At 61.2% G+C, this 21552-nt stretch overlaps 1 protein-coding gene across 5 annotated transcripts in view; it reads right to left on the bottom strand.

The window, feature by feature from the left end:
* The window catches only part of Sorcs2 (sortilin related VPS10 domain containing receptor 2), a 287015-nt gene that overhangs the window by 7114 nt on the left and 258349 nt on the right, over positions 1-21552 (bottom strand). For all 5 annotated transcript variants that reach the window (XM_063230214.1, XM_063230216.1, XM_063230215.1 and 2 more), the window contains exons 11-23: positions 20163-20265; positions 16937-17013; positions 14291-14382; positions 13696-13803; positions 11274-11394; positions 10931-11064; positions 10070-10195; positions 7107-7278; positions 4653-4839; positions 4222-4355; positions 3440-3563; positions 2460-2572; positions 1742-1867 (exon numbers count right to left, since the gene is read on the bottom strand). In XM_063230214.1, the coding sequence (XP_063086284.1) occupies positions 1742-1867; positions 2460-2572; positions 3440-3563; positions 4222-4355; positions 4653-4839; positions 7107-7278; positions 10070-10195; positions 10931-11064; positions 11274-11394; positions 13696-13803; positions 14291-14382; positions 16937-17013; positions 20163-20265 (1617 nt within the window). The remainder of the gene's footprint in view (positions 1-1741; positions 1868-2459; positions 2573-3439; positions 3564-4221; positions 4356-4652; positions 4840-7106; positions 7279-10069; positions 10196-10930; positions 11065-11273; positions 11395-13695; positions 13804-14290; positions 14383-16936; positions 17014-20162; positions 20266-21552) is intronic.

Raw genomic sequence — 21552 nt, 5'->3', positions numbered from 1 at the left:
TGAAGAGATGCCTGGCCCTCTCGGTGTTCCCTGCAGCTCTGTTGAAAATCAGTCGGCCTCCGATGCGTGGATTTGCTTGTTGTTTCTCTTGGAACTGGGTCCTGCCTGCACTGTGTGATTTAGTCACTGACGCGTCTGGCCTTGAGCTCACTTTGTAGCCCAGGCTGATCTCAAACTCGAAAGGATCCTCCTGCCTCAGCCTCCCGCGTGCTGGGATTATAGGTATGTGCCACCACGCTCAGCTCGGTTTCACTTCTTTCTTTTTTCTCTTTTGTTTTGTCTTTTTCCTTTTTATCAGTACCAGGGATTGAACTCACAACTGCCTGCTTACAAGGCAGGCGCTTATGCCGATGAGCTAAATCCCCAGCCCCCCACTTCTTTCATTCAAGATCGCTTTGGCTACTCCAGGTCTCCTGTGGTCCCATGTGACTTTCACGATACCTTTCTTTCTCTGTTTCTTCCTCCATAGAAATTGCCTCTGGATTCTCCAGCGAATCTGCCAATGGCTCCGGTGGAGCAAACTTCCACTCCACGAACACTGGAACGCTCTCCGCCACCTGTGCCATTTCCGTGTTTTGCTATGATGCCGTGGTTTCCATGCAGGTCCCCAGCCCCTCAGGTGAGCTGATCCTGAACTCGTCAGGTCGGTAACTGGCACTGCACGGGCTGCCGAGTGAGTTCCTTTCTCCATGGCTGTGTACAGTGTGGCCACTGGTGTCCCCAGGCTCCAGGAGTCCCCTTGGCCCTGGCTGCTCCTTCTACTCCGTGGCCGTGTGTGCTGGGGCCTCTGCCCAGCTGGACACTTCGTCACCTCCAGAGAACCCCCGGCCTCTGCAGTCCCCGTTTCCTGGGTCCCCAGCTTCACGCTGTCTCTGTCTCTATGGCTTTGCCTCTCTGGGTGGAACTGTGACAGTGGTTCCATGTCCTGTGACTCCGGAGGTCCTGCTCCGTCACGTGTACCTGGGCATCGCTTCTCCTAGGGTGGGGGCCTCGCCCTTCCACAGACGGCCCACCCTTTTCACCCTCATCCACTGAGGGCCACGTGGGTTGTTTCTGTCTCGGGCTGCAAAGCGCAGCGCTGTCCGGCAGCACCTGTGTGTGGCCGAGCATCTGATCCCTCCTGCGTGTGCACACAAGGTGGCGTCTCTAGGCCACGGGGCCCTTCCAGGTCCAAACTGAAAGCACTGGGCTGCCTTCCGCCTGCTGTCCCTGCTCCAGAGCGTGAGGGTCTGAGCCCTCTTCACCAATGTGGGCATCGTCTGCTTTTTGATTTTAGGGTCTGCCATAGCTATAAAGGGGCCAGGCTTCCCCTCGGGGTCCCCTCCATGTCCATCACATGGCAGCACTTCTATTCCTGCTGAGGGCCTAGCCTGGCAGCTGTCCTGTGTACTGAGGGGTTTGCTATCTGCTGGGCTGCCCTGTCCAGAGTTCCTGCTGCCAAGCATCTCCTGGACCTCTGTATCTCTCAGCATCCCTTGCAGCCAGGCTGAGGCCATGTGACCAACTCTAGCCAATGACGTGAGAGGGAAAGCAAGGGCAACCCTGCTGAAGGATTCGCCCCTCCGCTCAGTGACCTTGGAGGCTACGTGACCTCCAGGAGGTGGAGCCACAATGAATCAGACGCAACATGGCAAGGAAGAAGCCCTTCCGAGATGCACTCAGAGGGGACCCCAGCTGGCCACTGGGTTACCAGCCTGTGGCCACTTAGCACAACAGGGCATCCTTTGGCCGTGGGACATACCTTGTCACTCCAGAGACTCCTTTTCCTCGTGGGCCTGGGCGGTGGCAGCAGCACGTACAGGTCAGCCACGGTGGGCAGCCCCGGCTTCACCACGGTCACCAGCAGCTCCTCGGGGATGTTGGTCTCCTATGGAGGGGGACACTAGGCTCCCCTCTGTCTCCCCGTCTCCTGCCACATGCCAGGCCCCCAGGGACACCTCTTCTCCTGTGTAAACCGGGGCACTTCCCCATCCCTGCAGCTGCATGGCTGGTCTGGAACCCGAGGTTCCTGTGCTGCCACCCGTGGGTCCCCTGCCCCCAGCCCCTGCCTGCCTCCCCCAGACCAAGCCATGGCCCACCGAGGCTCTACGGCTGGAGCCTCTCTACCTCCTGGGAACCCGCCCCGCACATGGCCATCACCCTTCAACCCCACAGCAATTTTACCAGCACCCTCCACAGGACGAGGTGAAGGCTGGCCAGGCTGGCCCCCACCTGTGCCCACCCAGATGGCCACTGCTGCATCCTGTGAGCCCCTGAGCGGAGCAGCCACATATGGGTCCCACTGTGAGAGTCCAGCTCGGAAGAGAAACTCGGCCAGTGAATGAAGATTCCTGGCTGAGCCTGGACCCTGGATGTGTGCCTGCAGCGGGCACTCCAAGTGTGCATGGACATTGCAGCCCTGTCTCTCCCTCTCAAGGTGATGTCCAGCCTGACACCGCACCCCGCAATGCCTGGGTCACCTTGGAGAGCAGCCGGGTGACCACCAGACCCACGTCCTCCCTCCACTCGGGCGTGTTGGGGTTGAAGGTGTCCAGCTCCTGGGAGAAGCACAGAGGCACCACCTGGAACTGATCTGAGGGCGGTACAGATGGAGGTGCCCGTCAGCGCTGCTCCCCCGGGCCACTGTCACCGACCTCCTGAAGCAGGCCGGAGAGTGTCCTGCTTCAGCCTCTGCAAAGCCAGGGCTTTGGGGTGGCTGCCACCTACCAATGACAGCTCTGACAGTGACAATGAGGGTGGCCATGACAGGAACCTGGGCGGGAGACTGGGCAGGGTGCAAGCTGTCCCATGAGACTCACCCCTCCTTTCACAAGCGTTTACACACGTCACTCCTGAGGGACTTCTGGGCTCTGACCCCCACCAGATTAAGAGTCCCTTAGAGCAAAGGTTTTACCTTTGCCTTCCATGTTTCCTAGGCTCCGTGGCTCAGTGCTTTCGCTAGAGTCCCTGGGAGCCCCAGAGCCAAGGCATCATCTCTCTGCTGACTCCTAACCTCAGATGGGAGAAGGCCCTATAGGGTTCAGGGGCTCCAGGCTGAGTGCTCTGTGTCCTGAGCCAGCGTCCTGTATCAAGGGTGGCAATGACCCCTGACCAGTTCCCGGCTCAGTACTGAGGGGGCTGGCTGATGGGCGCTCTCTGGGGCATAAGGGATCTGCTGGGCAGCCCACGGGCACACACTGTGCCATGCACTGCAGAGTCCTCAATCAGGCTGTGGGGACCGAGCCTGGGTCCACACCTTGTCTCACTGCTGGGGACCGGGGGGCATCACGGGGCAGCATCCTCACCCACGTTGCTACCTCGTGAGACATGGTGTTTATTTCACAGCTGGGGAAACTGAGCCCAGAGAGGCAGGAAGTTGCTCCCAGCCCAGGGCTGCCCGGAGTATGCAGGATGTCTGGCTGTACCCTGTCCCACCCTCACCCCTGGGGCGGGGACTCACCCAGCACGCGGACCACCTTGGAGTCCTGCAGCACTGAGCTCCCACAGGCTGCCTGCACCGTCACACGCACGTCCCCCGGGGCCACAAACCGCGTGGTCACCGAGTTGTCCAGGGAGAGGAGGGGCTGCGGGAAGAATGGGGCTCAGATCGGCCCGGCAGCTGCTGGACTCTGACCCCACGCCCCCTTACTGCTCCCAGCCCTCTGTGTTGGGGTACCCAGCTGCCATGGGGGGGTTCTGCGCTGGGACGGGGCCAGTTGTTGGCTGAATGAGTGCCAGGTACCCCTCCAGGGGTCTCAAGGCCCGACCTGGGCATGGGCAGTGCTGCCCTCTCCAGGCACTGTGAGGATGTGGCAGACTCTGCCCAAGAACCACTCACTCCCAGGCTGCCAGTGCTTTCAGGGTGAGTCTCCCACGATCCTGTCCACCCGGGGACATTGCCGTGACCCTGACCACCCCACTGGAAGTGGCCTCCCTGTCCCCATGCTGTTACACAGCCTTCCTGCCCCTCCTGTGACCCCGAGCACACCAGACTTAAGCCAATCACGTCTAATTTTTTTCTCAGGAATAGGGAGGTGCTGCCCTGTCCATCCTGTGTCCACAGGGCAGGTGGCCCTGGAGCACAAGCCCAGGATTGGGGCCGCCTGATGGTATCAGGTGGAGCCCCAAAGGTGCAGAGCAGGGCCAACCCTGTCCCCGCTGCCTGGTAGCCAGGCAGCGCCGGCCCAGCTTTGCACCCCCACAGGAGCCTGCGGGGAGGGGGGCAGGGTGGGGTCAGCACACCTGCAGGCTGTGGCCGATCCACCAGTAGAAGACAGTGAGGTTGGGGTTCAGGGGCAGCAGCACAGCTGTGAGGTTCACATCCTGGTTGATGCCAATGACGGGGGCCACCTCCAGGTAGAGGGCTTGCAGTGGGGCTGAGGCCCAGAGAGGCAGGTTAGACAACGGCATGGCTTTAGAGAGGCTGCTGGCAGTTCATGGCCGCTTCCTGCCTCATTGCTGCCTCTGACACCATCCCCAGCACCACTATCAACATCGATATCGCCATCACCACCATCACCACCACCATCACCACCACCATCACCACCATCACCACCATCACCACCACCATCACCAGCACCTGCCCAGCCCTTAGGGACTCCCTGTGTTTCCCCAGTGACCCAGTCCTCTGTCCCAGGGAGTGACTCTGGGCCTCACAAGGGTGACAGACTTACAGTTGACCTGGACGAAGAGCACGGCCTCGTCGTGCCCCGCCATGTTCTCTGCCCTGACGGACACACGGTAGACGCCAGGGCTCTCGTAGCGGTGCCGGATGGGCTCGCCGGTCATTGTGAGGTTCACATACATGGCCCTGAAGCCGTCTCCCAGGTCCACCTGGTACTTAGTGGTCAGGATGTCCCCCTGCAGGAAGCACCCCAAGGCCACTCATCAGGACTGTCCCGGCCTCCATAAAGACGGCCTAGCCCGTGGCCCACGGTCCAGCTGCACCAGTGGGAGCTGCAGGGGCTGCAGGCGGCCTTCGGGAGGCAGTGTGGGGGCTGGTATGGCCAGGGGTCCCTGAGGCAGTGACTGGAGCTGGGAAGCGGCTCCCAGTCGGAGGAGGGCTCTGGGGGACTGACAGGAAGACCCTGACAGTTCACAGCGGGCGCCATCCTCTTGTCCTCGTTGGAATCAGGAAGGAGGCCTGGCTGCTGCAGGGGTCCAGGAGGGCACCCCACCACCAGCAGCGGTGACGACCATAGCGGGGAGCCCTGCTCCCCTCACTCCCGGGCGGGTGTCCCGCTGGCGATGACCCAGGCAGCATTCACACCTCTGCCCACTTCCCCACCACTGTCTAGGGGGTTCAAAGGTTCTCTCTGCACTGGGCCTGTGGCCCGCCTTCTGGCTGGGGGACGTCCCTCCGGCTTGCATGAAACTCTGCTCCCCTGGCTGGCCGTCCTGCAGTGGAAGTGTCCCCTCCACGCCTGGTTGGCACCTTCCCTTCCAGGCTGTGCCCTCATGGCTGGCCAGGGCTCTCTGCTGCACCCCGAATGCTCCCCCACACTGCTCCTGTGTGTGGTTCCCACTCTCTGGCAGCCATCCTTGTCAGTGGGGCCGTCCAGGCAGCCAGGCATGGGGCAGAGAGGCCACCCAGCCCAGCACCCTGCAACAGAGTTGGTGTCACCCCATCCCCAGAGCCACGGCAGCTGCAGCCCAGCTCCAGGGCTGTGTCCCGTGGGCGTGGCATGTGTGTGTGAGAGGGCGTGTGTGAGTGTGTGGGTGTGTGAGGGTATGTGTGTGAAGGTGAGTGTGTGTGTGTGAAGGTGAGTATGTAAGTGGGGGTGAGTGTGTGTGTGGGTGTACTTGGGGGTGAGTGTGAGGGAGGGTGAGTGTGTGTGTATCCAGGCCCAGCCCCTCTCCTGCACCCCTTTTCCTGCACAGACAGCAGCCTCTCCCAGGCCAGGATGTACAGGGAGCCCCTCTCCCAAGAGCACCCTCAGGTAGCTCCCCTCCTCACCCCTCCCCCTGCCCAGCCCCTGCCCAGCCTGGGTGCACAGCCCTGGGTGCCGTGGTCCCCTGGGTGGCAGGAAGGTGGTCTTGGGGCTGCAGGCTGGGCCCCTGGGATCCACTTAAGCTGAGCCCATGCAGTGCAGTTGCGGACTCTGGGCCCTAGGGGGCAGCACATGCTCGTGTGTCCTAAAGCTTGGTGGGCCCCTCCATCCTCTGCAGCCTCAGTTTCCCTGTTTGCACTGGGCCAGGGCCCCAGCTTTCCAACTCCAAAGACCTCTGTCATTGTCTTGACACCCACAGGGCCCCATGTTTTGAAGGACATTGGCCGAGTTCCTCAGTTGGGCATTCCATGCCCAGTAACTCAGAGTCGAGGCCTGGGGTCCCCTGAGGACCCTCCACCCTGGTCCCTGAGGCTCCCTGGGCTCGAAACGGGTGGCCCCCAATCTCCTGAGCCCTTCCTGCAGCTCTGGGCTTTCCGTGTGACCTGACCTCCTGGGTCTCCCTTCCCACGCCTGATGGTGAGCGTCGCCCACTCCCCTGGGACTGCCGCGGGCTCTGGCATCACCTTACAAGACAACGGAGAAATACAGTTGGCAGCCCGCGCCACCGTGGGACTGGGGTGCTATTTATGCTCCTGCTTCTGTTCACTTATTTCCCAAATATTCTACGATGAATATACATACATTATTTTTAAAATCAGAAAAAACCAAAATGCTGGTTCTAAGGTAAAAATAGCAAGAGTGGGAGCCTGGGCGGAGATTCTGCGGTACATCCGGATGTGGGTATCTATAAAATCTATATTTAAACCTGTACCCACCCAGAGACGCACAGGGATTCATCTTGGGTTGTGTGAATATAAGAAATAGATATTTATAAAAAAAATCTTTCTGCTTTTGTTAGGATTCTAAATTAACTAAATCTGTGATGTAATTGCAGGTTTACAGTTTTTCTGACACCCACGAATGAATACATTTTCCTCCTGGATCAGAACGGGGCAGAGCGGCCCTGGAAGCCCAGGGCAGAGACCCAGCCAGGGCCCCCAAGCTCCTGCTCCCCCGACTTTCATCTCCAAGTTCTGGTGGGGACCTGGTCCCCCCACAACTGCAGGCAGGCCAGTCTCTGTGGTGATGTCCCCTGCCCACCCTGAGGCCCCGTGGAGGTCACCAGGGGCCACTCACCCTCTCCTGCTGCACCACGAAGAGCACGTCCTCCCCGGGCTGCACGGCCACCGCCTCGCCGAGGATGCTCACCCGCAGGCCCCGGGGTGGCATGAGGGGACACTGTAGTGGCCCCGGGCCCCGCCGCAGGTCCACACCACCCTCACACACGTTGGACACCACCTTCCGGTACCTGGTGGGGGACAGCAGGCCAAGGTCACAGCACACTCCCGGGGGATGGGGGTCCGGGGTCCGGCACGGCTTTGGCCCTGCTCTAGCGGCCCCCGCTGCCCCTGCACTGCCTGCTGCGCCCGGCTGCGGCTGCTGCCCTGCTGGAGGAGCGGGCTCTGGGGCTCTGAGGGTGGCGAGACTGGAAGTGGCCGCGCACTCCCTTGGCCTGGTCCTACCAGTGAGGGTAATGCAGCTACTGCTGCCGAGTCTGAGCTGTCTTCATCCTGCTGAGATACGCAGAGGACAGGGTGCCCGGCGGGCCTGGCCCTGCCTGCCCTCCTCTTGAGCTCCATGACCAGTTGCCTGGAGAGAGAAGGCTTGAGGTCCATCAGCTCCTCCTTATAAATGCTGGCCCAGGAAGGGGGACACACATGCAGCCCTGCCCTGGGGGGGGGACAGACTGCCCACATCGGTGGGGACTGTGGCAGAGGTGGCACTGGGGACCCTCTCCTGGGGATAAGGCCTCCAGCTGACTCTGGGAGGTGAGCAGGAGGAAGACTGTCCGCCACAGGCCACCGGAGTGTCATGGGCAAAGGCCCTGTGGTGACAGAAGAAGCAGGGGCGGGGGGACGAGGCTAGCAGTGCAGCTGGGCAGAGCCTGAGGGACCTGGGACACTGCAGACACTGCTGGAAGCCACTGCTGCATGGCACCACGGCTTGCAAAGCTCCCTTGGCCTCTTGGGATGCAGCCTGAGAAGCTAGCACTGCGCCACAGTGCTCAGGGCCTGCATCCCCCAGGGCTGGGCTCTGCTGGGTGGCTCGGATGCTGACCTCAGGTGGACATTCATCACGCTGAGCGGTGACACAGGATGTACCTCTCCAGGAGCCTCCCACTCACAGGTCCCTGGAGCTCAGCATGCACTTGGCACCTCGTGGACCTGGTCGCCCTTGACGCAGGTTCTGACCCTGATGCTCCCCATGACAGGACCTGCTCCAGGCCTGTGGAATGCTAGAGAGGCTCAAGGCTACGGCAGATGGGTGGGAAATGACTAGAAGGATGAGTGGACGTGTAGATGGGTGGTGGATGGATGGCTGGGTCCATGGGAAATGGATCAGTGGGCAGATGGACACCAGGTGGATGGATGAATGGGTGGGTGGTGTGTGTGTACGAGTGGGGGTGGACAGGTAGACAGATGGTAGGTGGATAGATAGTGGGTGAATGCACTGAGGATGGATGCATGATGGACACAGGGATGGACAGGTGGCTGGCTCACTGTGTGGGTAGATGGATGGATGGATACATGGATGAATGGATAGATGGATGGATGGATACATGAATGGATGGATACATGGATGAATGGATAGATGGATGGATGCATGATGGACACAGGGATGGACAGGTGGCTGGCTCACTGTGTGGGTAGATGGATGGATGGATACATGGATGAATGGATAGATGGATGGATGGATACATGGATGGATGGATACATGGATGAATGGATAGATGGATGGATGGATGGAAGAACAAACAGACAGATGGATGGATGGATAGATAGATGGATAAATGGATGGATAGATGAATGGATGGATGGATGGATGGATGGATGGATGGATGGATAGATGGATGGATGGATGGGTGGAAGAACAAACGGACAAATGGATGATGGATGGATGGATGGATAAATGGATGAATGGATGGATGGATGGATGGATGGATAGATGGATGGATGAATGGATGGATGGATGGATGGATAGATGGATGGGTGGATGGGTGGAAGAACAAATGGACAAACGGATGGATGGATAGATGGATGGATAAATGGATGAATGGATGGATGGATAAATGGATGAATGGATGGATGGATGGATAGATGGATGAATACAGGGATGAATGGATAGATGGATGGATAGATGAATGGATGGATGGATGGATGGAAGAACAAATGGACAGATGGATGGATAAATGGATGAATGGATGGATGGATGAATGGATGGATGGACAGATGGATGGATGGATGGAAAATGGAAGAGTCAACCTATGGATGGCCAGATGAGTGGTAGGTAGATAGGCTGACAAGTGGGTAGATGGACGCATGGATGTGTGACTAGATGGATAGATAGTAGATGAATGATTAGAAGATAGAAGGATGAATGGATGGATTGATAGCCAGAGAGGTGGGTAGTTGGGTGGGTGAGTGGGTGGTGGGTGTGTGGGTGGACAGTTACACGGCTGTTGAGCGGATGGGCTGGGAGGGATACCCGAAGGGATAGGTGAGTCACTGGAAGGACGTCTGGATGGACCTGAGTGGGTGGATGGACGGCAGTGTGTGTCTGCTGAAGTCAGCGCCTGCAGCTTCTGGTCTTGCTCCCTGTGCTGCGATTTCTCAGGAGCCCCGGGGCCTTCCCTCCCCTCCCTGAAGACTTCCTCATGGAGGACGGGGGTGCGGGGCCTCCCACAGGTGTGCCGTGGGCTGGCAGCTCTTACACACCTAACACCTGTGCCTGAAGTGAACACTTGGGCAACACGCACTCAGTCTGCAGGGATAGTGTTACCACAGCCCACCCGCAGGGCACCGGGCCTCCTGCCCAGCCTGTGTCACACGCCCAGCTGCAGGGCACCCCCTGGGGTCAGGGCTCCAAGTCCAGCAGGGGCCACAGCAAGACCAGGGATCCTCCTCTGGGTGGCCTCCTGGGCCCGCCCAGCCCCTGCTGGCCCCCTGGGTACAATGGGACCCTGCCATCCTGTGGCCAGGTCGTGGACGCCCCTGGCTGCAGGTGGCAGTGGTGGGGCGGGGCGGCGTAGGCGGGCTCACCCCAGGCTGCTGGTGTAGGTCTGGCCCACAGCGCAGTCGTCAGGCGGGGACAGCGGGTTGAACCAGAAGTTGGCTGCACACTGGGTGCCGGGCTCCGAGGAGGCCATGCGCTCGAACCCGTAGTCGCTGGGCGGAGAGGACAGGGTCAACACGGAGGGAGAGGCTGGGAGGGAGCTGGGGCAAGGCCCGCCCTGTCCCCAAGGGAGAGGCCACGGGTGCTGTGCTCCGGGGCCGGAGGGTTTCCTGGAGGAGGCCAGAGTCTCAGGGCACACAGGAGCCACAGCAGGAGCAGCCAGGCGCGGGCTGCAGGCTGCGATGCAGGGATAGGGCCGGAGGGGATGGGGCAGTGGTGGCCCTGAGAGCCACACTGTCCTGGGCAGCAAGCAGCTACAGGCTTTTTCCTTTGCTAATAGTGGGCACTGAACCAGGGCCTTTGCACAGCAGTACACCCCAGCCCTGGTTTTACTTTTTATTTTGTCACTGGTCTCTCCGAGTTCCCGTGTTGCCCAGGCTGGGTTTGAACTTGTGGTCCTCCTGCCTCAGCCTCCCAGAGAGCTGGGAACACCCGGCTCACAGATACCACTGATCGGAGCAAGGGGGTGGCGCACGGCTGTGGCCAAGTCCTCAGTCGGGGAGGAGGACTGGGGTGCAACCTGCCCGCATGGTGCCCTGCGTGCCTCAGTTTCTCCTCTCACCTGTGAGAGGCCACAGGGAGTTTGGAAAATGGACTCAGGAGTTCATTAACACTTCAAACCTGAGGGGGCCGGCACCTACTCGTCAGGCCCTGGCGGCAGTCTGTGGCCAGGGACGGAGCCAGAGTGGCCTCCCAGGACCCGGGGACCCGTGGGGGGCAGGGCTCACCAGAGGAAGTCAGAGTCGCGGCACTGGCACACACGCGCCATGAGCGCGGAGGTGAAGGCCCGCCCCTGGATGCACCAGGACTCCGGCTTCCGCTTGCGGAAGCTCCTCTGCTGGCCCATGATGCAGCGGTCGCCCTGCAGTGAGGACAGGGAGAGGGGCGCTGGGAGGGCACAGCTGTCCACTGGCTGGTGCGGCCTGTTCTGCAGTCCCTCTGGCAGCAGCTGGGCCAAGGGCCACCACTTCTACAGGGGGGAAACTGAGGCCCACAGCCCCATGCTGCGACAGCCCCCTCTCCCAGCCTTCTGGGTCCCGGGGGTCCAGCAGACCCCAGGCAGGGCCCCACCTGGAGGCTGGCGAGGTCCCAGGAGCCGTAGTCATCCTCGCTGCACAGCCTGGAGAAGGAGGGCCGGAAGTCCACCTTGACCAGTTCCCAGTCAGAGCGGAAGCTGATGTGGCCGAAGACCCTGGGGACGGGGTGGGAAGCCAGCACCTTAGCCAGGCTGCATCTGTGGGCCAGCTCTGGACACACTGTCTCCTCCATGGCACTTGTCACCTGCAGCTTCCTGACTATACTGGTGTGGCCCTGGCCTCTGAGCCACTGTAGGGACCCTTCCAGGCACCACCACACTGTTTCTTGCCCTGTGCTTCACAGAGTGTTTGAGCATGGGGCGGCCTCAGGGCCACCCAGCCTCTCCCTCTGTCTCCCTCCCCAGGTGACCTTGTGAGGGGAGGCCAGGCACTTCCAGTCCTGGGGTGCAGGAGCAAGGGGACTGCAAGACACCAGCCATGCAAGGGTGTTCTCAGTGTGCTGACAGCCACAGCGCCCCTGTTTACAGAGAGAAGCACCAAGGCCCAGACAGGCAGAGCAACTTCCCTGAGGTCACACAGCCTGTCCGCCTCAGGCCCTCTAGCTGTCCCAGCGGCTGCTCTCCACCCCTGTCCCCCACCCTGCTCCTCACTCTTGGGCTCCAGGACCACCCCAAAGAGGCCCAGCCTGTTCTGCCTGGTCTGCGCTGACTGCATTACCAGAGGTCCAGCATCTATGTGGGCAGGGGCCTGTGACCCTGGGCCTGGCCTCGGGATGGTGTTGGGCAGCGAGGGTTGGGCGGTGCAGCACTGCAGGAGCCGCACACACCCATGCTCCCCGGTGGCTCCTGGAGGGCCACGCCCTCCTCAGGGCCCCAAATTCACTGTCCCAATGCACTGATGACTCAGCAGCTGGGACCTGCATCAGGGTGTCCCCAGACACCCTCGCTGCCTGTGGCCGGCGTTCTGCTCCCCATCTGTCACAGTTCCCATCTAAAACACCCCAAAGCCTCGTGCGCCCCCCATGAGGCTTTTAGGAGCAACTGGATCATGGTGTGTTCCGGGTCGGGGTGCCATACAGGGTCCTGGCCGGATTCTCTGACTGCACTGGCACAGTTCTGGGTGGGCTGACGGGCGTACTGAAGACAGAAGGTCCACACGGGGTGTGGGTGACCCCAAACGACAGGCTCCTGGCCTGGATGCGATAAAGGGAGAGGGAAGCTGCTGCTCCTGCCTGTCCTCAGTGGACGCTCTGTCTCTCCGTGGGCGCTCGCCACTGAGCCGCCCTACCCCAGAGCCAGCAGGCTTCGGACCGTGGCCAAAGTGACACTCTCCTCCTTTACTTGTGATGGCGAGGGCTGTGCCCCCTGGCCGGGCTTCTCCTCTGCCCACCCAGCTGCCCTGACAGACACCAAACCCAACCGAGGAGCTGGCTAGTGGCTGCAGTTGTGGGCAGCCTCGGCCGACGTGCACCTGTCTCCTGTGTCACCTGCCGTCACCCTGTGACCTCACAAACACTTGTGGGGACACTTGTCGGTCAGCTGAGCTGGCAATGGCTCCGACTATGCGGGTGGGCACCCGGGATCCCATCCTCCCTTGATGCTTCCCCGGGAAGTGTACAGGACCCTTATGCCCATCTTACAACTGCGGCTGGGTAGGGGACTCACCCAGCCGACAGAGCCGCAGCCCTGTGGGGAGACAACACTGGGTATCACGAGCTGCAGCCTCGGTTTACCCATACGAGTGGCACCGGGGACACTGATGCTTGGCGTGGCCTCGGTAATCCTGATCACAGTGACAGAACCCAAAGCCCACACGGATGCTGCGAGCGGGGTGCCCGACACACAGGGCTGTCACCGGCAGTGACCTGACCTGGGGACAGTCCTGTGCCCACCTCCTCACTCCATGCCACTGTCCCCCAATCAGCCCCCACCCCTCGAGCCCCGCCTGCATCCATGCCAGGTTCTGGGGGATGTGGAGGCTGGGGACGCTGGCGCTCAGCAGGCACTGCAGGGATGGAAGCTGCTGGGCATGCCCAGCTAGGGCAGCAGTGTCCCTGTCCCACTGCACCCACACCCAGCCCGGCTGGGGCTCAGAGACAGCACTACCCCCTGGACACGCTGTGTCCCCTGGGTCCTGTGAGTCCCCATCCCAGGCCACACCCTCAGAACAGCAGGATTTCATGCCCCTCCTCGCCGCACTGTGTGCATCTGGCCCAGAGGAGCTGACTGGGCTGGCCTTGGGGTCCTGGTCGGGGGACAGCCCCTGGCACTGCCCACCCCACCTTCATCTCCTGGTATCCAGTGCCGCCGGAGAGGCACACTGAGACCAGCCAGGGACTAGGTGAGGGCAACTTCCCGGAGCAGGGCGGGGGGGCACGTGAGGAGCCGCCCCACCGAGGACGTCCCGACGCCCCCCCCTCCGGGCCCCCCCCACAGCCACCATCCTGCTCCACTCACGTCATGACCAGCGTCTCGTCCCCTGGCTCGCTCAGCAGCCCGTCCACGAACACCGAGGTGCCGGTGAAGTTGTGCGTGCTCCACGTGACGCCCTCGTCCACGCTGAACCTGCGGAGGGGTCTCAGCGTATCTCCGGGCTGCAGCCCCAGGCTCCTCCTCTGGGGCGGGCCGGGTGAGAGGCAAGGATCTCGGGCCCAGCCCCCCACCCCTGGCCCAGCGACAGGCATGGAACTGCAGTGCAGCCGCTCCCAGAATGCACCGCTCTTCTTTAGACTAAGGTGAAACTGGCTTCCTCCCAGCTGCCCCAGCTCTGCCTGCGGCCCCTTCAGGGCACTCTGTCCTCAGTTTCCCCTCGGGGTGCAGCTGCTGCCACCCCTGCTCCTCAGGGCACTCACTGCTGCCTCCAGCCCACCACTGACTGATCCTGACATTGCGGCCTCTGGAAAGCCCTCCGGCCACAGGGGCGCCCTCTGCTGCACCCTGGGAGCTGCGGGAACCCCCAGGTGCTGGGCTCAGTGCTACCCTGGCCCTGGGAGCTGCTCTGCGGTGTCCCCTGCCGCCGCCCTCCTGGCCCAGCCAGCGTGCCTGCACCCACTTGAGAATCTTCAGAGGGATGGAGGTGTCCTTGATGGCCACAATCACACCGCCATGGTCCAGGTAGAGGATGTGGTGCTCCTCCTCAAACACCTGAGGGACAGGGCGTGGTGGGCTGGAGGCTGAGGCAGGGACGTGGGGGAAGCCAGTGTGTGAGGTGACCCCTCTTGCCTGCCATGGCCCCTGGAGTCAGTGCCAATCCTTCCAGGTCCTTGAGACTCCATAGGAAGAGTCCTGACCACTGATCTCCATTAACCACCAGCCATGCTGGTTCCCTTCCTGAATGCACCCCAGGACCTTTACACATGCCATCTCCCTGCCTGCCAACCCTAGGACCTTTGCACATGCAGTCTCCCTGCCTGCCAAGCTTTGCCCCAGCCAATTCCACCTTGTTGGCAGCCTCATTGGCACACCCTACTGCACATGAGAGCTCTTCTATACACATTTCTGGCTGAGTAAAGAAGACAGACCCCTTAGAATGGGGCAGAGACAGGGGACAAGCCCAGGGTCCTGCTGCCTCCTTCCCTTTGTGTTTAGTGGCCATGATTGAGCCCTGCCCTGTGGCCTGGGGGGATGTCCTCGAGCTGTGGGGCACTAGCCCCGGGAGGGATGGGTGGCTGCGGGCCCCGTGCATCCCAGAGAGAGCTATGGGAAGCCCACCTTGCCACACATATACAGTTTAGCAATGAGCCTCGCCTGCCCTGCTCTGGCCGGGATGCCCCTTGTGGTGCCAGGGTGTGGACTAGTACTAGGGCCCGTCCTCTGCACCTGCTGCCCTAGCCCTGTGCTGGGTCCCGCCTGGAGCACGGACCACAGAGGAGGATGCATTCCACGGAACCTGCACCGGAGCCCAGGCAGCCCTGGGCAGGTGTGGGGCGCAGGGCAGTCTCCGTGGGGAGAACTGCCTTCCAGAAGCTTCCCCACCTGTGACTGTGACTCAGGGGCACTGTGCTGTCCAGGCTAGGGCTGCTCCTCCCCACCCCAGCCAGCGCCCGGGAGAAGCAAAGCTCTTTCCCATAGTGTGTGCAAAGGACCCTGGGGGGCCAGAACTGTGCGGGGCCCCAGAGGCTGCATGGGATCCAAGGCAGAGGGCATGGCTGACCTTGCCTGTCCGGTTCCTGAGGGTGCCCAGGAGAACCAGCACTTTATGGGGGCCTGATCTGTCTCTGGGGGTCCCTCCACCAAGGGTGATTGGCTGCGGAAGACAGGGGTGAACCCTGAATCACAGCTGGGGCTCCAAGGGGGCCCTTGGTCATTCCCCCCAGCCAGCAGGTGGGCTTTGGTCACAGCCATCTGGGAAAGACGGAAGGGGGCGCCCTAAGCCACCCCAGGACCTGAAAGAACATCGCTCTCATCAGCTCAGGGCTCTGGAGAAAGGCGGCTGGGTTTCCCGCCTCGGAGCAGGACTGTGGCTCTCTGTGCCTCGATGGGTCCCCACACCCTGGCCCATCCCTGGGCCAACTTTTCCCATGTCCCTCCCCTGAGTCCCACAGGGCCCCTAGGGAGTTGAGGGTGTTACAGACCATACCTGCTCCGTGAGGTGCACCTGCCACTGTACTTCCTGTCCTGGTCCTGTCCCCCAAGGTGTGTCCCTGTCACTGTCCCCAAATGGTGGCCAGGCGGGTGCCGCATCCACCCTGCTGCCCGCTGTCCACTGCCTGCTTTCTTTCTCTTCCTCTCAGTGACCCAACACAGCCAGAGCACCTCGCTCCCTGGCTCGCGCATGCACACACACACTGGCCAGCACCCTGGGTGCCCCCGGCGCCTCTCCCAGCCCAGCTCCGTCCTCTTATCTAGCTCTGTTGTTCCCAAGTTTGAAACCAAACAAACTGCTGGGCAAGAGTGACAGGAAAACACAGGGGCTGCCAGAATAGACAGGCGGTGACCTTTGAGACTCGGACATCTTTCTCAGGGTTTAGTGAGATAAAAATAATATAATACAATAAATCGCTTCTGCCCTTTTCAAAATTCCTTCTTTTTGGCTATTAAAAATGACCAAGCCTTGAACCAAGGCGGCAGGCAGACCTTGCGTGCTGAGGATGAACGTGTTTGTCCAGAGCCAGCATCACCACCCCTCGAGGGGCTGCCCCTGGCCACCACACGGTCGGACCTGGACCGGGCTCCTCCCAACCTGCAAAGCCCCAGGCTGCTTCAGAATGCTCCACCCACTGCATCCCCAAAAGAGTCAGGGCCCAAGGTGAGGCAGGGGCCGTGCCGGGGACACAGGCCCTTCAGCTGCCACAGCTGCCCAGGGTGGGCTGGGTCAGCGCCCTCCTCCCTTAGTCCTCACGTGCTGAAGGCCAAGGGGGGCCTGGAATGACCCTGAGCTCCACTGGGGCCCCGGCTGGGGGACGGGGTGGCTTCCCACACGCACCCCTCATCTTGGCCACACCCTGCCTGGAGTTCATATCCCCAACGTCCCCCAGAGCCCAACCAGACTGGCCGAGGCCCGAGGCCTGCTCTTCTCTTCCCCGTAGCCATGTGTCCCGTCCCGTCCCCCCAACCTCCCCTCCGCCTGCAGGCAGCTGGTCTTCGCCACAGAGGACGATGGGGGGCGCCACTCAGGGGCAGGGGCACCTCGTGCTGCAGGGGCCACTCACTGGGCCCCTGAGAGTGCAGTCGGAGGGGTGGGTGCACGCAGCCCTACCTGCCGCCAGGTGTGCCCGCAGTCCGCCGTGACGTACATCTCCTCCTTGTACTCCACCAGCTGCGAGCCCAGGTTACCTGGCCACAGAGAAACGGGTGTTGCTCTTGGGGTCCACCGGTCTCCCCACTGTCACCCAGCAGGGAGCCAGGGAATCCCAGCTGTGCAAGGTGTCTGTGTCCTGGTCCTCGACTCAGTCACCAGAGCTGCCCGTCAGTGTATCCCTGCCATCCTCTCTCACAGTGGACCTGTGGTGGCTTCTGGGCTTGGGTCCCTCCCTGCAGTGACAAGAGAGGGACCAAACCGCTGAACCCAGGTAGCTCGGCCACTGCCCAGGTGTGGACAGAGCATGGGTCCCTCAGAGACCCACAGGTGTGGCTCAAGAATAAAATGTATGGCCAGGTGCTGAGGGTGCACATTTGGGGTCTCAGCAATCTGGGAGGCTGAGGCAGGAGGGCCCCAAGTTAGATCCCAGCTTTAGCAACATAGCAGCTTAGTGAGAGCCTGTCTCAACACTTTAAAAAATTAAAGGGGCTAGAGATTGGGCTCACTGGGAAGGTGCTGGGTTCAATCTCCAGTCAGAAAAAAGAAGAGGAAGAGGAGGAGGAGAGAGAGAGAGGGAGAAAGAGAGGGAGAGAGGGAGAGAGAGAGGAAGAGAGAGAGGAAAAAAACCCATGGTGGCCAGGGATAGGCTGCAGGGACCCAGGTGGGCACAGGGTGAGTGACCCCTGAAGGGCGGGTGAGGGCTGGGGGAGCACGGGGTAGGTGCACACCCTGGGCGGACCGGGCCCCCAGGTTCTGCCTGCCACTCAGATGGCCACACCAAGGGGCTCAGAGGTGACTGTAGGAGCCGGGTCACAGAGAGGACATGGCTGTGGCAGGGGCTGCTCTGTGAAGTGACAGCTCTGCTGCGCCCTGGTCACGGCACGATCCGGGCCCTGTCCCCAGAATAAGGTGGTGAGGACACTAAAGCCCCAGCCTGGGTGATGGGCACATCATTCCCGTGCCTTGTTCCTGTGCTGGGGAAGTCACTTGCCATTTGAAGCCTTATCTGCATGACACACTCAAAAGAATTTTATTCAGCTCCAATTTAGGCATTATGGGAAAATTCCCAGGAAAATGGCTTGTCCTCAAATAGCTGTGTTCTAGTCCTAAGTAGAGTGTGCGTTTATCTTTCCTGCATTGATGCCTTCACCCATCCACCCACCCATCCATCCACACACCCACCCACCCCTCCACTCCCCACCCCTCCATTCACCATCCATGCATCCATCCACGCACCCACCCACCCCACGGTTACCCATCATCCGTCCACGCATCTCCATAAGGCTACTATCTGTCCACCCATCCACCCCTCCATCCACTTTCCCTTCTTTTTTTCTTCATTATTGCCACTCAGGACCCCCTTCCTGTGTGTGCCCAGCATCTCCCGAGCCCTCTGCCCAGCCCCATGCTGAGCTCCGGGAGTCTAGGCTGCAGGCACCCTGTCCTGCTCCCTGCCACCAGCTCGCCGCCTAGCAGGGGTGAAGGTGACTGCACAGACACACTCAGAGCCAGGATAGTGGACCTGCAGCCGTGCCTGGAGAGACAAACTGGAGCTGTCAGAGGCCAAGGCTGCGGGCAGAGGGGGCAGAGGTGTGGAGGGTGGGGTGACACAGTGACCACAGTCCTGTGCCAGGGGTCCCGCCACCTCCGGCCCGAGGGTCCCCAGTTTGCTGCAGGGGTGGGAGGACACTAGGGCCCTCCCCAGTCGCCTTCAGAAGTCCCTGAGCAGGTGGCTGCCAAGACAAGTCAGGGCCCAGCGAGACAAAGAGGCGGCATCCTTCCCAGGAGGAAAAGCGGACTGGGGGCGGCACTGGAACCCCACAGCAGGCGAACAGCACCCACTTCCTGCGTGGCCGCGCTCAGCTAAGGGCTGCACGGAGCCTTCGGGGACTGGAGGGCTCACACCCAGCTCTGAGGCCTTCGAGGAGCGATGAGGCCTTTTGTACTTTGGCTAAGAAGCTGGGGTGCCGGCCAATCCCGATGCGCACCTGAAGCGCGGGGCCATTGTGCGTTATATCTGGATGCCTACACAAAGCCTCTTGTGCTGGAGCTTGTGCGGGGGTCACTGGGTTACAGAGGGGGACGGGGCGTGACCTGGTGGAAGAGGCAGTCCCGGGGCGTGGCCTGGAAAGGTTTAGCTCCTCCCCCAGCCCCTTTCTGTCTCTGCTTCCGGTTCCTCATGCCGTGGGCAGCTCACCTCTGCGTGGCCCTTCCACTGCCCCTTAGGGCTCTCCATGAAAGCTCAGCATCTTGGAGAAAGCAGTGCACTGTCCCCTAGCAGACACACCATGGTCCCAGACCCCTGCCCAGCCCCCTGTTTTCCTTCCCTGGAGAGGAGCTCCAGGAGCAGGAGCTGCGGCCGCCTGGGGAGCCCACCGACCGCGGACCCAGCACACCAGCCAGCCGCGCTGAATCTTCATGCCCACTTCCGCCTGCATGGCCGACAGCCCTGGAGGCCCACTGTGGGCTGGGCCTCACGCTGGGCCAGGGCGAGGGGTCGGTCGGACGTGCCTACAGCGCAGAACGGCTCCAGCCGCACCCGCCTTTGTCCTCAGCCCACAGCAGCCTCTTGTGTTGCAGCTGGTGCAGGGCCAACAGAGGGCTGGGATGTGGCGCGGTACGCCGCATGCTCTGAGCCTTGCCTCTGTGTCCTCAGGCTGTGATGGGGCAGGGGACGTGGCCAGGCCCCTCCCTGGACCTGCCTGGTGACCTCTGCGGGGTCCTGCTTCTGATTTTGAATGTTTTACACCTAATCATCCCCGAAGTAGGTTTCTGTTTCATGAGGACCACAAAGGCACACAGCAATTATATTTGTTTTTTAAAAAAATATTCCACCTCCATACAAAATTTCCTCCTCCTCTTTCTTCAGGAAGCAATAAATGGCAACCATGATCTAAACCATCCATCTCCTCCTTCTCCTTCCCTCACACTCATCTGGACTGCTTTACCTGCCGGCATCATTCCGTTACCACCCAGCCCGTCCTCTGCCATCTGTGCACCCATCCGGCCTTCCTTCCATTCACCCAGCGCACACCGCATGCCACGCTACGCCCCCTGTTCACCCCTCAGGGCTCTGCACGAGAGCTGGGCATCTTGGAGAAACTGAGGCACAGTCCCCACACGGATAGGCCATGGCCACAGGCCCCTGCCTGGCCCCACATTCCCTCTGTCCCCTGGCACCCACCTGCACCCATGATCAGGCCGGGGGCGGTGTCCTTGGTGTGCACGGTGCCGGACACGTAAGGGTTGTCCGCCCAGCGCAGGTGCAGGTGCAGGTGGCAGGCAGGCTGTGAGGAGAAGCGGGGGTCAGTATGAGGGGGAGGGTCCGTGGGAAACCCAGGCCTGGGGCCACTGCCTGCCTGGGAAGAGGACAGGGTAGGGGCGCTGTGCAGGGGAGGACACGTGAGCGGAGGCTGACGGCCAGGCGAAGGACACCTCAGCGGAGCCATCCACATGGCCTGGGGTGGGGTGGGGACCAGTGAAGCACCTGGAATGCGCCCTGCCACATCCGGGGAGGCGCCTCTGCCTGGCCGCAGCTGCCCTGCAAGCTGACTTTGCAACGTGGCCCCCACATGCAGGGCTGGCCAGAGGATGGGATGCCTGGGGCCTACACAGCCCAGCTCCCACCCTCCTCCCTCCCCTCCCCATCCCCGCTGCAGCCTGCACCCCTCCATCCCTCCAGGGCTTCACCACGGGGCTTCTCATGTGATCACAGGCACCTGGGGGTCAGAGGACGGCTGTGGGACACCCCAAATACCCTCCTCCCATCCGAGGGACACAGGGGTAAGCAAGGTCTGCCCTGCCAATCCCTGAGGGGCCTGTCTCCTCTGTGCCTCGGTGTCCTGCTCTGTGAGAGGGGCGGTGATTCCTGCTGTACAGAGCTATGGCTGACACCACAACAGCGAGGCAGAGCCGGGGTCCAGCCTACCTCGAGGCCTCCCAGTGGCTTAAGAAAGGTAAGTGTTTTCTTTGCCCGCCTTTAAGTGTGCTTTCTAGGAAAAACACCTCCAGTTTAGAAACACTCTAACGCTGGGCACCTAAAGATCTTGATCCTTTAGGAGGTGCTACTAATTTTCTGGACACCTTGGACCTCAGTTTCCTCATCTGCAAAGTGGAATTGGTCCCTGCTCCCCACGTCTGCTGTTCTGGAACCCCCCCAATCAGTGTGTCTCTCTGTCTCTCTGTACACTTCCGGCCACGCCCGAGCGCGCCTCCTACAGCTGTCAAAGGCAGAAAGGAAACCGTGAGAGCCACACATGGGGGCAGATACTTGTAATCCCGGCACTTCGGAGGCTGAGGCAGGAGGATCGCCTCAAATTTGAGGCCATCCTGGACAATACCATGAGTTTGAGGCCAGCCTGCCTGCGTAGCAAAGCTTTGCCTCAGACAAAAAGGAAACAAAGAGGAAAGGAGGAATTAAACCACTCAGTGCTGGACACTGGTCTGGACCCGCTGTCACTGGGGTGGTCCCGGCTGGCCCAGGCTTTATCTGCCCACCCCAGGGCCTACGGAATGTCTTAGTGGCACTGCAATTGTACAGCCACATGGAATGTCACAAGAGGACCTCACACAGA

This window comes from Cavia porcellus, unplaced genomic scaffold (assembly GCF_034190915.1).
Source record: "Cavia porcellus strain 051 isolate PalLab524CR breed Dunkin Hartley unplaced genomic scaffold, mCavPor4.1 scaffold_18, whole genome shotgun sequence".
Classification (NCBI taxonomy): domain Eukaryota; kingdom Metazoa; phylum Chordata; class Mammalia; order Rodentia; family Caviidae; genus Cavia; species Cavia porcellus.
The sequence above is the reverse complement of the archived record's forward strand: the minus strand, read 5'-3'. Positions and strand labels throughout refer to the sequence as shown.